The 12,548-nt window shown below is 32.1% G+C and overlaps 2 protein-coding genes across 2 annotated transcripts; one reads left to right on the top strand and one right to left on the bottom strand.

The window, feature by feature from the left end:
* Positions 1–5,445: 5,445 nt before the first annotated feature.
* On the top strand, positions 5,446–9,602 carry LOC107012053 (protein DA1-related 1-like). Its single transcript, XM_015211781.2, has 12 exons — positions 5,446–5,752; positions 6,208–6,496; positions 6,677–6,767; positions 7,249–7,399; positions 7,527–7,647; positions 7,755–7,838; positions 7,965–8,084; positions 8,258–8,470; positions 8,575–8,637; positions 8,725–8,840; positions 8,953–9,011; positions 9,102–9,602. The coding sequence occupies exons 2-12, from the start codon at positions 6,305–6,307 to the stop codon at positions 9,437–9,439; spliced, it is 1,548 nt and encodes a 515-aa protein (XP_015067267.1). The 5' UTR covers positions 5,446–5,752; positions 6,208–6,304; the 3' UTR covers positions 9,440–9,602.
* A 577-nt stretch (positions 9,603–10,179) lies between these two features.
* On the bottom strand, positions 10,180–12,481 carry LOC107010761 (protein LYK5-like). Its single transcript, XM_015210044.2, has one exon. The coding sequence runs from the start codon at positions 12,218–12,220 to the stop codon at positions 10,370–10,372; it is 1,851 nt and encodes a 616-aa protein (XP_015065530.1). The 5' UTR covers positions 12,221–12,481; the 3' UTR covers positions 10,180–10,369.
* Between the last annotated feature and the right edge of the window lie 67 nt (positions 12,482–12,548).

Here is a 12,548-nt window from a genome sequence, read left to right as displayed (position 1 = left end):
AATCGCTTGCGAAGTATCGATTTTGTCCACTGGAAAAAGCAAAATTGCTGCTATAGCAGCGATTTGTTAAATTTGATTTTTTATAAAAAAAACAATTTTTTAAAACAAAATCGCTCCCTCGGGAGCGATTTTCAAAATAAAAATCTTTTTTTAATATCTTTTTTATATGTCGCTGCTGAGGCAGCGACTTATGTTTAATTTGTTTTAATTAATATTTTTTGCTTCTTTTTTTTTTTTTACAAAAAAATTTAAATCAATTTTTTTTATTTTTTTAAAATCAAATAGCTGTCAAGGCAAGGCAGTGATTTTTAATTAAAATTTTTTATTTTTTAAAAAAAATTAAATCGCTGCCAAGGCAGCTATTTTAAATCAAATTTTTTTTAGTGATTTAATTTTTAAAAATAAATACAAAATTTAATTAATTTTAAAAAAATATTTTTTTTTACTTAAACTTTTTTAAAATAAAAGAAGCAACAAATAAAAAATAATAATAATTTAAGGTTATGTCGCTGCATAAGCAACGACTTACTTAGAGAAGTTATAAAAAAAATTTAAATTGAAAATCGCTCCTTTGGGAGCGTTTTTGTTTTAATTTTTTTTTAAAAAAAATCAAATTTAATAAAATCGCTGCTATAGCAATGATTTTGCTTTTTTCGGTGGACTATTTCATGAGCGATTTTGCCGTTTTGGTTAAAAAAATTTCTTACATCGTTTTGAAATTTTTGTTAACATTTTTCACCCTTTAGGCTCCTGAGTCTGGAACCTAAAAAGGTGAAAAATGTTAACATTTTTCACCCGAAAAAAGCAAAATCACTGCTATAGCAGCGATTTTGTTAAATTTGATTTTTTTTAAAAAAAAAATTAAAATAAAATCGCTCCCAAAGGAGCGATTTTCAATTTAAATTTTTTTTTATAACTTTTTTAAGTAAGTCGCAGCGACATAACTTTAAATTATTATTATTTTTTTATTTTTTGCTTCTTTTATTTTGAAAAAGTTTAAATAAAAAAAATTATTTTTTTAAAACTAAATCGCTGCCAAGGCAGTGATTTTTAATTAAAATTTTTATTTATTTTTAAAAATTAAATCACAAAAAAAAATTATGATTTAAAATCCCTGCCTTGACAGCGATTTAATTTTTTTTTAAAAAAAAAAAATTTAATTAAAAATCACTGCTTTGGCAGCTATTTGATTTAAAAAAATAAAAAAATTGATTTAAACTTTTTTATAAAAAAAAAAAGCAAAAAATATTAATTAAAAAAAAATTAAACATAAGTCGCTGCCTCAGCAGCGGCATATAAAAAGAATATTAAAAAAAGATTTTTATTTTGAAAATCGCTCCCAAGGGAGCGATTTTGTTTTTAATTATTTTTTTTAAAAAAAAATTAAATTTAACAAATCGCTTCTATAGCAGCGATTTTGCTTTTTCCAGCGATTTTGTTCTTTTGGTTAAAAAAGAATTTCATATATCGTTTTGAAATTTTTGTTAACATTTTTTACCCTTTAGGCTCCGGACTCCTTGATATTGTTGGTGGCAAACTAGAAGCAGCAAATCTATCAAAATGGGACTGAGTACTACTTGACGTTATTTATGGGTTATTAGTCATAATTTAAGCTGAAACATTGCTTTTATCCCCAACTCCCAACAAAACAAATAAATGAAGTTTAATACAATTAGCAAAATATTTCCTTAAATAAAATTTCATTTTCCGATAACTCAAAAAATCCATAAATGAAAGTAAGAGGAATACAGAGTACTCTTTTCCGAAAATAGTAAATAGGAGTATTGTAAGGCAGAGTAACAGAACCAACAAATGTTTTGACATCACACAAACATAAGTCAGTTCCCTACATGGCTATCGATAAATAAAATGATAGTTTGATTAGCTGAATACGTTATCTTAAAATTATAGTTGTTAAACTAATTTTTTAAGGTGATAGAATAAGGTGAAATATTTTGTAATTAATTTTGAATACCTTTAACTGAAGAGCAACTTTCACATATAGCAAGCACAAAATTTATATTTGTATGCTATAACAAAGTTTGCATGGTTGTGCTCCATAACAAACATAAATATGTATAATTTGCTATACGTATACAAAGAAACCAATTGTATATTTCGTTATACATATGCAAAAGAAAGCAAATATATACAAATCAATTGTATAATTTGTGTATGTATAAAACGAGAAAGAGAGAAAGACAAGAAAATCGAGGAGGAAAATATTTGTACTGTATAATTATAAATGTATTGGACGAAAATATATATATTTGCATGTGTATATACAATTTTTTCTCGCTATATACAAACAAAAACACAGTTTATATGTTTTGTTTCTGTTTGTATAAGCGATAGAGACGAGGGTGGCGATCGAGATCTGGGAGAGTGGCGAGCGAGATCTGGGAGAGGAGAGAGAGAGGAACAAAAATATATGTATACATACAATTTTTTCTCGCTTTATACAAACAAGAATGCTATACACTTGTGTTTTGTATAAAAGTGAGAGGGAGCGAGCAAGAGATGGAGAGTGGCGAGCGAGAGTTTGAGAGAGAGATGACTGACAAACAGTTTGCTACAGGGCACAATTAAATTAAAGTCTGATTACGACATTTAATTTGATTTATTAATTTGCCATTATATTAATTTTTCCTTAACTCAATAAAGCACTATAAATTTGAATTTAATTTCAAATTTGATCTTGAAATGTCTTATTTTATGAATCAAATGTTAAAATAAAATCAAAGACAACCACGGTGAAGCATTTTAAAGTGAATAAGTTTTTATTTATTGATTAGCATATGTAATTTTAACACGGAGTTTTATTGTCTAATGGGGAATTTTGAAATATAATTGGAGGAGTGCAATTATGAATTACTAATGGAATGATTTTTAATTTGTTAGGATATGACTAATTCAAACTAATTATTTGAAATTATTTCTATTATAATAAAAAACCTAACTAATTAATTCAAAGTTTCCATATTTAATTAGAATTATGATGTCCATATTTAACTAGAACTCAAAATCATATTTTAAATAGTAATTACAGTGTTCATATTTAACTAAAAGTCAGGAAAAGGGAAAGAGTAACTTGAGTTTTTTTATTTTCAAGAATAACACGATTATTTCTCACTTTTGGACTTCAAAAATTTCCTGTAACATATTTATCCACTCAATTATTGAGAGAGTTAGATCTTACTTGGGATCACTGAAGAGTAAAATTGTTTGTCTAATAGCATAAACACACCCATAATTTTCCAAAAACTTTTAACATTATTAATATAATCCATAAAAGAAATACAAGTCGAACCTGAACCTTAACATTTTTAATTATATTATAACCTTCTGATCAACAGAATAGGTCAAAATTACTAGGGAGCGAAATTCAAATTTTAATCGAAAAAGTGATTTTTTATTAAAAAAATCTCCGTTTTACCGATTAAGTTACTAAATAGGAATAGTAGAAAAAAAAGGTTATGCATCGATTTAGATCAGTTATTGGTTAAAATCAAATTAATTTAATTGATTCTAAAATTATCAAAAGCAAATCATATATAATATACATTTATTGGTTTGATTTGGTTCGGTTATTAAATTAAAATAAACAATTTATTCAAAACGTGAAAGAAATGACAATATTCCATTGAAAACTAAAAATAGTTAAAATTACTAACACTAGAGAATTTCCGACGTTGTCTTTTTCAATCCTACAAAGAATTGTCATAGATACCCTTATACATGAAAATAATAAGATAAATATTCTCATGGTGACTTTTTTCTTTCAGTAGTAATTTATAAATAAATGTCTATGAGATCTTTAAAATTGTCTATAAAATAGGAATAGCAAAATTCAAATTTCAATCGAAAAAGTGATTTTTTTATTAAAAAAATCTCCGTTTTACCGATTAAGTTACTAAATAGGAATAGTAGAAAAAAAGGGTTATGCATCGATTTAGATCAGTTATTGGTTAGAATCAAATCAATTTAATTGGTGCTAAAATTATCAAAAGCAAATAATATATAATATACATTTATTGGTTTGATTTGGTTCGGTTATTAAACTAAAATAAACAATTTATGCAAAACGTGAAAGAAGTGACAATAGTCCATTGAAAACTAAAAATAGTTTAAATTACTAACACTAGAGAATTTCCAACATTGACTTTTTCAATCCTACAAAGAATTATCATAGATATCCTTATACATGAAAATAATAAGATAAATATTCTCATGGTGACTTTTTTCTTTCAGTAATAATTTATAAATAAATGTTTATGAGATCTTTAAAATTGTCTATAAAATAATATATTATATATGCATATATGGATGTAATTTGTCAGTTTAATTCGATTTTTCGAAAAAAATCATTAATCAAACCAAATACTATTAATTTTTTTAAATATCTAAAATCAAATTAAATCAAGCCCAAATAAAAATAAGTTATTTGATCAATTTGGTTCCTTTTTTTTAAAGTTGAATGGATTTTTATCTAAACCATAAATAAGTGGCTTAATTGAATTTCCTTCCCTCGAAAATTATAAATAGGATAAAAATCAAAGGTTTAAGATATCTCACTATAGAGGTATAACTCAAAAAAAATTGGTAATACATTGAAAGCTTATAAAATTTACCAAAATAATTCAAGTGTAGGTAAACTTGGTTCGGTTATTATTACGTGCAACATGGAGAAGTAATCAAGTGTCAGTAAGTAACTGTCAGGATTGTTTGGTGCGTGAGACTAAAAATAATAGTAATAAAATAATTTTTTTAATTTTGTTTAATTATCTTATTTGAAATAATTTATCTCATCATTTATATTATAATATAATAAAATAAGTTATACGAGAATAACTAACCTTACGATAACTTATCTTGAAATAACTTATTTCCGGCCAAACACCTAAACCTTTTTAAAGCGAAAACAGAGCAGGTGAAATGTATTTTTTGTAAAGTAAAAGTTTGGGAAAGGCAGATTGATTTTTATAGGAGAATACAAAGTAGACAGTCACTTGGTGTCAGAAGTTTAAGCAAAGATAGATAGGATTATTATTTGGCCACTTGTCAGTTTCCTCAGCTCTGATTTGTACTTCCCACCTGCCACACATCCTTAAACTCCCACTCAAAATACTTCACTCTCGATCAAGTAATTTCATTTCCTCTTCATTTTTTTACCAGAAAAACACAGCTGAGTAATTAAATTGCAAGGCTTATTAATCAAGTTCAATGTAGAGTTCCCACTTGGAGAAAAAGGCCAAAAGATTCAATAGTGACAACATAAATGGTCTTCTCTTTCTCTGCTGACGCATTTTCTTGAAAAAGTTTAGCAGTTAAGTTAATGGGGTTTTGACATATTGTGGACTGATGATACCAAATCAATGGTACAAAGGTCCCACCTTTCAACAAAAGCACAAAACTTTTTCCAATTTTGAAATATTTAAACTTTTCTCATAATCTCTTCTTTGACAAAGTTTTTTTCTTTTTTTTAAAAAAAATAAAAGTTGGACTTATGTTTTGGGTGGAATTAAATTCCTTTCATTTGGTTTCTCCTTTTTCTGGCTTACTTTTTTAAATCTTATTCACACTTCCACTGGAATGTTCCTCTGAACCTCTGTTTTGTAATTTTGCCAAGTTGTTATTCTTGTATGGAATGATGATGGTGGGGATATGGGTATCTTTAGTGTCATCTCCGGTTCTTGGGACATGACCTACCTTCAAACTGAAGTTTTGATGCTTTGTACTGATTCATTTGGAAGTGAGACTCCAAATATAACCACTTTTTCCCTGTTTCTTTTAACTTGGATCATAGTAATTCAAATGTTTTTCTCTGGTCTCGTAATTAGACCTCAAATCAACAGTCGGTTGTCTTTCTGACGGTTGGTGGGTGGTCATTATTTTGTACTGATGAGGGCAACTTGTTTATGATGACCAATATATTATGCTGATATTACAATTTTCGAGAAGATTGTCGTTTTCCCTCAGCTGATTATCGGTTCTGTTAGTAGTCATGTTGAATTTACTTTAGTATTCAGATGCTACCTTATCTTTTTTGTGATTTTCTTGATCATTAATTTGTAGATGAGCAGTTTCAACTCTGCCGATAGTTCATGTTAGTTTTGTTACTTATAGGATCAATTCGAGATTGCTAGCAGATACAGATGATCCAGTTCACAAGCAGTTCCTAATAAATATCCTTATTTGGCTTTGCAGGTGTTTATTGCTTACCAGTTTCGGATTCATATAGCCAACTTCAACTTGTTTGGGATTGAGGCGTAGTTGTTGTACACCAGGGACAGGAAATTGTGTTATGGGTTGGTTAGAAAAGATATTTGGAGGTTCCACACACAGGATCTCTGGTGGACAATACCATGGTGGGTATGAGGGTGCGCAATATCATGGGGGTTACGATGGAGGGCAATATCATTCGGGGCATGAAGGAGAACAATATCATGGAGGGTATAAGGACAGTACTACTTGGGACGGACCAACTACATCAGTGGTAATCAGTGATTCTATTGCTAATTGCTTTAAGTTGTTCTGTCTTTTCTAACATTTGATAAGTGCATTACAAATTGAGCATTTTCCCAGGCTATGTTGCTGAGAAAATGGTCACAGAGTTCTAGCTTTTAGTTAAGTCTATCCCTTGCTAACTGAATATGATAATACGGACCGAGTGTAGGATGAATTGTCAGATTTTGATAAAGAAGAAATTGATCGTGCCATTGCACTTTCTCTAGCAGAAGAGGATCAGAAAGGGAAAAAAGTAATTGGTAAGTAACATTATTAGGATTTAATATGAATATCATCCATTTGTAAAGATTGATTTCTAGTCTAAATCATCTGATGAATAAATAATAAGGTAAACAATGACAAAACTTTCTGTCTTTCTCCACTCGACAAGTTTTTCAGTGACTTCATTATAGAATTGTATGGTATATCTGAAGTATTTGGCAAACATTCATCTTATTGATATTGTTGTGTTTGCATAAATCTGCAACTCTTGTCCTAAGTTTTTTCTTTTTTTTTGAGAATTTGTGTGGTTATAAATGCAGAATCAATCAGAAAAATGATGTTTTTGTCAAGCATGGTCTGATGTAATAGGACCTATTTACTGTTGCTTCTTTTGTCAGGATAATTGTGGATTTAGGGGTTATAGTATCTAGGTTAGTTTGTAATGTTTTATGTAGCTCTAGTATATTGGTGCTTAATTGCAAATCAATGTGTATCTTAATCTTCTGCTGCTACTAATAGAGAGTGAACCCCATTTGGAGGAAGACGAGGCTCTCGCCAAGGCCCTTCAGGAAAGTTTGAATGTGGAGTCTTCTCCACCACCACCACCACCTCGATATGATTATGGAAGTCCCTTTCCCTCACTCTCATACTCGTTTCCGTATGGGTATAGGTAACACCTCTTCTATTCTTTTGGAATAAAAGTACTTTTAACTATTTTCTCTCTTAATTGAGTTGTAATTTTATTCTCTCATCATGTCCTTGTTAACATATCCTTGTACTGATGTGTCTGATTGTAGGGTCTGTGCCGGTTGCAATGCTGAAATTGGACATGGAAGATATTTAAGTTGCATGGGAGCTGTTTGGCATCCAGAATGTTTCCGTTGCCATGGTTGCAATCAACCAATTTCCGACTATGAGGTCTAAATGTAGTCAAATTTTACTCGAATAAGTTTTTATCCATGGTTCTTTCAGTTACTATCTTGACTTGTTGAATATTAAAGCAATTCATTTCTTGTCTTTTACAGTTTTCAATGTCAGATAACCGTCCATACCATAAATCATGCTACAAGGAACAGCATCACCCAAAATGTGATGTATGCAAGAGCTTTGTAAGTGTTGCATTCATTCTTGTTTGTGGTATTGCACCATGAGCTTTACTACATCCAACAGCTTCATTCTGGTAAAATATGACTAACCATATTTTTTGTATTTCGCCTCGACTTCTATGTGCTTAGATTCCAACAAATCCGGCTGGTCTAATTGAATATAGGGCTCATCCTTTCTGGCTTCAGAAGTATTGCCCATCACATGAAACTGATGGGACGCCTCGTTGTTGCAGTTGTGAGAGAATGGAGGTTAGCTGCTGCCACTAACTATTGTAACATTTCTTTAAAGTGCATATATGTCTTTAAAGATTAGCAGAACAAATAGGAATACTATAAAACCTGAATATATGTTAAAACCTGAGACGTTCTTTTTTTTTTCTCTTGTTCTTGTTGAGTACTGTTAAGATTTCTTGTTTTTGTAGCCCGTAGATGCCAGATATCTGATACTTGAAGATGGTAGGAAGCTGTGTCTAGAGTGCTTGGACTCTTCAATAATGGACACTCATGAATGTCAACCCCTTTATCTTGAGATACAAGAATTTTATGAAGGTTTAAATATGAAAGTAGAGCAGCAAATTCCTTTGCTTCTAGTTGAAAGACAAGCATTAAATGAAGCAATGGAAGGAGAAAAGAACGTAAGAGTTCTGTTCAGAATTATCCATTTCTAAAGACGCTATACAATTACAGTCTGAGAAAGCTGTTACCTAACATCCAACTTCCATTTTTATCGTCTTGATAGGGTCATCATCACATGCCTGAGACTCGAGGACTCTGCCTGTCCGAGGAACAGACCATTAGCAGTGTATGAGTCTTCCCTTTTTCTGCACTCTTCTTAATGTCCATATACTGTTCAAAATGAAATATGTCTTGATTCAAACAAATATTTCAGATTTCAAGGAGACCACGGATAGGTGGTTATCGGATTTTAGATATGTTTACAGAGCCTTACAGGTTAATTCGACACTGTGAAGTGACAGCTATTCTAATCTTGTATGGTCTTCCTAGGTAATAAATGTCACACTTCTTTCATGCTTAATAGCATGGTCTAAAAATCATACCTCATAAGATATTCTTATTTCACTCTATCTGAAGACAAATTTACTCGTGACTTTTTCAGGTTATTGACTGGTTCAATTCTGGCTCATGAAATGATGCATGCATGGTTACGGCTTAAAGGTGGATGTTTTATTTTGATAACACTTGAATGTGATATCCTTTTATATGTTAAGATTCTAAAGATAAGTTCTCCATTTAAATGTTTATTAGGTTATCCGAGTTTAAGTCCAGAAGTGGAAGAAGGTATCTGCCAAGTTTTAGCTCACATGTGGTTGGACTCAGAAATTATAGCTGGTTCTGGCAGTACTTCAACTTCTGCATCTACCTCTGCATCCTCATCATCATCTTCATCACCATCTACTTCATCAAAGAAAGGGAAACGCTCCGACTTTGAGAAGAAACTGGGTGATTTTTTTAAGCACCAAATTGAATCAGATACATCAGCAGCTTATGGGGATGGATTCAGAGAAGGTAACAAGGCAGTGCTCAAGTATGGCCTTAAGACGACACTTGATCACATCCGGCTTACAGGAACCTACCCGTGTTAAAATTTTCAGTCATTCCGAGTGTTTCCACTTCCACGCGGATGCTGTAAACAAACCTTCTATACTAGTTTTGTAGGACCACATAGCACATACAATTATAATCATTACAGAATAATTAAAAGATAAAGAGTAAATGCAGCAATAAGATGCAGATACGTTTAATACACTTGTGTCTGCTTCAACTTGTATACTTATTCATATAAAGGAAATCCAAACATATTGATGCACAAGTATCATTTTTATCGTGGAGAAGAGGAAGATAGATCATGTAGGCCTAATTGACTCCATTTAATGTATGGAGCAGCACCAATTATATCTTATTTGCATGCTCCTGCAATTATATGGAGTTATATTGTGTTTGCCAGACCCTGTAATTATATGGTGGTATTCGCTTATTTTTCATCTTATTCAGAAACATTTTTGGTTGAGTTTCTTCTTCAGCTTACTTCAACTGTGCTAGTTCTACAGACTTTGTTCCAAGTTACAAGAAAAGAGGAGGATTGCATTAGGATGGCGGGTCATAGTAAAAATAGTTAAACTATAATGAATCACTAAATTCATTAGGTTGAGCTAAGAGGATAGAGAGGATTCATATACGACAATAGATAATCATACAAGCAAAGCTATAGTTACATAAAAGATGCAATTGGAACGATGAGCTCTCTCCACAATTTAATGCATATTGCAGTCCTTGTGTCTGGTTATTCTCTGCATTTTTCTTGCAGCTGAAACAGTTGATGGCATCCATGAAGAATTAATATATAGCCCATTGGGTGAAAACTAAGAAAAGAGAAAAGGAAGGAAATTGGGACTAGATGAACAGTATAGAGGCCACACCCAAGTCTTTAACTTTACATTTAAGAAACAAAAGTTCACTGTTGGGACCTCTCTGAACATAACATATAAGCACTTATTCATTTGTACACAAGTTCTCTAGTTTTGTACATCAGACTGGATTTTGAGTAAGGTAGATATTACTTCATTTGCACTTGGTCTTCTTTCAGGTTCCATCGTCAAGCATGCTGCACATAATCTCACCAATCGAAGAACGAGATCAGTCTGTTGAATTATGTAACCAAGAGGGTGCTTAACTTGTAGCCTTGGATCTGTGAGTTCTTGAATTTTAGATTCTTCATCCATACTTTCAAGCACCGTCTCTGACAGGAGTACTTCTTTTCCATCCTGCTCAAAAACAGCCCCTTTTCCTGTTATTATCTCCAACAAAACGATTCCAAATGCATAGATATCTATCTTGGGAGTAACCTGACCAGTTTCAATGTACTCTGGTGCCATGTAACCATTGTTTCCCTCGATGAATTTCATAGATGAAGTTATCATTCCTTCATTGTTAGCTGACCGCGCCAGGCTAAAATTTGAAATCTTGGCCCTTAGATGTCTGTTAAGTAAGATACTGTTACTGCTTATGTTATTGTGCACATAAGCTGGAGCTGTGAAGTTATGAATATAATCTAGACCATCAGCGATATCTAAGGCAATACGAATTCTGCAGTTCCAGCTCTGAGCCTCGGGGTTATCATCCTTGAAAAGCCATTCTTTTAAAGATCCATTTTCCATGAACTCGAAAACAAGATAGGATAGTTGATGATGCTTACAGAAACCAGCGAGGCTAATTAAATTGAAATGGTTGATCTTTGCAAGAAATTTAACCTCCTTTGATATGTCTGTGCTCATCTCCTTGATGGCCATCAGTTTTCCTCGAAGGACCCCTTTATAAACACAATGACCAAATTTTTTTCGCGAGCTGAAGTTTTCAGTTGCAGCCACCAGTTCTTCAAATTCATAAACTTTGATCATTTGACCTTCACCAACTATACTTTCCAGGACATGTTCTGGCAAATTCCTTTTTTGTTTCCCTTGTCTTCTGTTCCCAAGTATTTCACCTCTTACGCTTTCCTTTTTATGTTTTAAGACAATGAACAAGATAAAACAGAGGACTGCAAGGGATACACCAGTTCCTACCCCAATGAAAAGACTGCGGTATGATATTTTGTGTCTAGAAGGGTAAAAGATTTCAGTGTGTGTTCTCTTAATAGTCCTTGTTTGGGAGCTTGATGGTTCTTTTGGCAGAGGAATCAGTATTGTTGTGAAAGGATAAAGAACTGAATTTTCAGATAATCCATTTGCATATGCTGTACTTTGACTACTGACACTGAACTGCGCGCTAATGCTAGAAACGTTGTCTCCCCATGTAACCAAATGAGTCACCAAATATTTCACACCATTTCTTGACTGATCCCTTGTAGGACAGGCACATCTGAGTGGTACCCGCAAATTTAGACCTGGAAACAGATCCAGTGCATTGTAGACATTTTCATGCATAAGAGCACTGCAAGTAGATAACCCCTGATACGTGCTGGTTGCGATGCGAAAATAGGTATCATATTTGCTTGGTATAACATAAGAGGTGTCAGCCTGATAGTACAGACCTGAACATGAACAATTTACTGGAACTATAACTTCTTGGTTCTGATCCAATATTTTAAACCTTGAAATATTGTTGATGTGGACAATCTCATCAGGGTTCGAAGATAGGAGTTTTGAGATGGAAGAAACAGTATTATAAGGAGAATCTGATCTAAAAATCACGAATGATCGACAGGAGAACTTTTCACCATTGCAAGAAAAGAGAAAAGAAGCCGTAGTTCCTGTTTCATTGGTTCCTTCACAACTCATGACAGTATTGCCTGAATAATTTTGTTGGGCATAGACCTTTAAAGCTAAAATGATGGAACTTATGAAAAAGATAAGTGGAAAATCACCCATGGTATGCTATTGTCTCAGAGTCACCCAATGGCAGCTGAGAAAGTTGAGGTACATGCCCTTATGGCCAGTGTAATTCAAGTGAAAACATAAAATATTCTTCAATGTAAAGTCAAACATCATATGTCATTGACAATATGAAGCCACCACATTGATGCAGACCACTTACGAAATGAAACAATAATCTAGTTAAACGACATTTTCATCTAACAACCATTTGGGCTTTCCACATTTAACTATTAAACAATTAGCACAAACGGGAAGTTTCAAAATGTCTATTCATATCATTCTCTAAGACGGTATGTACTGTATCATCAACTGTTGACCTTGC

The sequence above is a fragment of the Solanum pennellii genome, chromosome 2 (genome assembly GCF_001406875.1).
Source record: "Solanum pennellii chromosome 2, SPENNV200".
Taxonomy (NCBI): domain Eukaryota; kingdom Viridiplantae; phylum Streptophyta; class Magnoliopsida; order Solanales; family Solanaceae; genus Solanum; species Solanum pennellii.
This window is presented reverse-complemented; position numbering and strand designations above follow the sequence as displayed.